This window comes from Haliotis rubra, unplaced genomic scaffold (genome assembly GCF_003918875.1).
Source record: "Haliotis rubra isolate DU_JTF1 unplaced genomic scaffold, ASM391887v1 Scf870, whole genome shotgun sequence".
NCBI classification, from domain to species: domain Eukaryota; kingdom Metazoa; phylum Mollusca; class Gastropoda; order Lepetellida; family Haliotidae; genus Haliotis; species Haliotis rubra.
In genome coordinates, this window is record NW_025767602.1 from 424,454 (window position 1) to 427,806 (window position 3,353).

At 38.7% G+C, this 3,353-nt stretch overlaps 1 protein-coding gene across 1 annotated transcript; it reads right to left on the reverse strand.

Moving 5' to 3' along the window:
- Positions 1–261: 261 nt before the first annotated feature.
- On the reverse strand, positions 262–1,143 carry LOC124263198. The gene is made up of 3 exons (XM_046697775.1): positions 1,062–1,143; positions 603–897; positions 262–460 (listed from the first exon to the last, which is right to left on the reverse strand). The coding sequence occupies exons 1-3, from the start codon at positions 1,141–1,143 to the stop codon at positions 262–264; spliced, it is 576 nt and encodes a 191-aa protein (XP_046553731.1).
- Between the last annotated feature and the right edge of the window lie 2,210 nt (positions 1,144–3,353).

Genomic DNA, 3,353 nt, shown 5'->3' on the forward strand with positions numbered 1-3,353 from the left:
TTGACCATGTCCCTGACTTTGATATCCCTGGATACACTGCATACAGGCTGTTCGTAGGTCAGAAAATCCAAATTCCACAGATGCACACAGTAGTCCTGAAAACATAGCAAGGATATATTGTAAGGTGTCTGATATGTTATCATTGTGAGAGTGAATATGTGGTCAAATATGTTTTATTTTGATTTGCCATCCTGATTTTGTAGTATGTTCCTACTTTTGCTTTCAGATGAATATTCCCGTCACGCAAGGAGCACTTACCTATCACATTATTGAAATCGAGGTTAGCTTTTCCCGAGTGGACGAATTTAAGGAATGTTCAAAGTCCCTAGTCTGGTAATCAGGAATGGTGATGGTCAGTTTCCGTGAAAAGGGTGAGTGTTTGATCGTCTTGCTCTTTTTGGTTTTGTCTTGCTCCAAGGAGGACTGCTTCTGGTGTTGGAGCAGCAGCTGATATAGGTACCTGGACAAAGCAAAGAAGAAACTTAAGAATATACTCCATGAATAAATGAACCTTGAAAACAAGTAGTATGAAAGCTAAATAAGTCCAGTTGCAATTGTCATGATTTCTGGATAAAATTTGACTGCTTTGGAAAGTATCTCACCTGCTACGTGTAGCCATTATGGCCTTGACTCCATGAACAGGAGCCTTCTCCTTCCCAACGAGAAAGGTGACGTCACACATCTCTGGCATGTTGAGGATGAGGGAGAGGCTATCTTGTAAGTCTCCTGTACTTCTGAGCGTCATGACGTCATCCCGACTGGAGGATTGCGAGGTATGGGAGCGGCCGTTGAGTGGAATTGGAGCAGTTTGGGTGTTTAATCCTGGTATGGAGGCTGTGCTCGCATCTTCATCAGAGGAGTAGTCGCTTGAGTCATACCCTGACGATGTACCTTCAGCTGGAATAAGAAAACAAATCATGTATGAAATGATGGTCAATTTGGTGCAAATATCAGTTTCGCGGACTATTGTTTAGTGAACAGAAGTGTTTCCTTAAATGATACTTTAGCGAAGAACACAATAATTCATGTTGTGATCAAAGTTGTTAATGCAAGTTTCTTACCATCTGCGTCATCCCCACTGTGATCAAAAGAGTCCAAAGTCGAAATGTCCAAAAGACAAACTCGGGAATCGTAACGGTTCATGTTATTTGTTTATACGATCTAATTTATAATGAAAGAGAGAAATACTATTTGGCAAAACTCAACGAAACTACGGTGCGATGTTAGTGTCTCGATGCAATGTTTCCCCAACTGGAATGCCTTCTGCTCCTACCAGAGCAGTTTTATACTTGCATATCACAAAACAAATGACAGCTTCATTACTGCAACTACATGTCACAATTAAATCGATGTTGACACGCAGGCTTCAGCTTAGCACTTGTTGCTTAGAGGCGCGTGCTGAAGTTGTGAATGAGTTGACATCACGTGAACAATCTGGCGGTAATTGTTGCACGGTAATGATCTTTGTTGTCAAAACAACGAGACAGTATAATTAGATTGATAATGTGTTAGGGATGTTTGTTTATTTAAGGATTTGTGATTTCATGTACATTTGCCAGTGTGATATTGTGTTTTGTTCTTAAGAATGCTTTTGTAAATCCATGGTCAAAACGTGCACAAGAGTTTGTACAGACGCAACCTTAATGATACTAATGATATAGATGTGGTTGCAGTATGTTCGCGGACGCATAATATGTGAATGATTTTCACTTTGAACATAGATGTTTGGGAGGTGAGTTAGGCTTGACAGAAATCAACCAGACGTTTATCATTGATGAAATATATAAACAGCATCAAAGAAGTTCTAATATCAAACCAGTTAGAAACGTAATTGATTTGTAGTTTAGTCACTTGTCTATAGGGCAACGGTGACATGATAATGAAAAGTTCAGTGTCAAATGCTGAAAGGGTATGGCTTTATACCTGTTGCGTTCATACGCGTCCCTACAGCTTCGCCAAAGAGAATTGGCTGTGTCCCCTTTCAACGGCACAGACGTAGTGAACTGAACAATACTGTCTCGTACTTTTCATTATTATTTGCGACAAATAAAACGATTAGGTATTGAGCAGAAGTGCAGCAACTAATTTAACTGGATAAATTTGAGGCTTGGCAACAGATATATTCCAATTGAGGATTATTTGTTTAATTTTGCTAAAGTGCAATTGTACTACTGTTGAGCGTCTTTGGAGACACGCTCGTCACGCGCTACATGTTTGTGTTTGAAGTGATTGGTAATCACGTATGTGATTAACAGCGTTGGAACTTGCCATGTTGAACTAGACCTTTGTGTGGATAATTAATGTCTTTAAAACAGTGTGACTACGTTGTCATTGAGTGGACCTTAGGAGTTGTTCTGGCAACATTATTGACACTTGTCTTATTTTTCAACTTGATCTTATTTTTCAACTTTTAATCTTTCCTTGCCATATTTGGTTAGAAACAAAGGTTTTAAAACCAATTTTTGCCACAAGGATGTTTGTATAGTTAATCAAGTTGTATGTCAATTAAATGTACGTATTCTCCAGATTCATTGAGTCTTTATTACAATGTAAGCCCCATAAACGTACAATGAAAAGTTCAGTGTCAAATGCTGAAAGGGTATGGGTTTATACCTGCTGTGTTCTTGGGCCTCCCTACTGCGTCCGCCAAAGTGAATTGGCCGTGTCACCTTTCAACGGCACATACGTAGTGAACTGAACTATACTGTCTCGTACTTTTCGCCACTAATCGGGCCAAATAACCACATCATTTGGCATTGAGCAGAAATGTAGCAATTTAAGTGAAGCTTATCAACAGATATATTCCGATTGAGGAATATTTGTTAAATTGTCCTTGAGTGCAATTGTACGACTGCTGAGCGATTTTGGAGGGACGTAACACCGTCATGTGTTACATGCTTGTGTTTGAAGTGATTGGTAATCAAGTATGTGTGATTAACAACATTGCAACTTGTCATATTCAAATAGACCTTTGTGTGGATTAGTGTTTTTTAAAACGCAGTGACTCGTTATCAGTGAGTCACACCTAGGAGTTGTTTTGGCATCATTATTGACACTTGGCTTATGTTTCAACTTTTAATCATTCCTTGTCTTATTTGGTTTGAAACAAAGGTAATAAAACCAGTAATTGCCACAACAATGTTTGTGAAGTTATTCAAGTTGTAAATCAGTGAAATGTGCCCATTCTCCAGATCCATTGAGTCTTTATTAGAGTGTAATCCCCATAAACGTACATATAGGGTTTTATTAATCAACGTATGTAAGCATCCGTCATGTAAACACACATTGAATCCAATAAATCCTTTCCAAATACCCATCTGCCTTAAGCAAAACGTGTTTGTTCTAAATCGTTC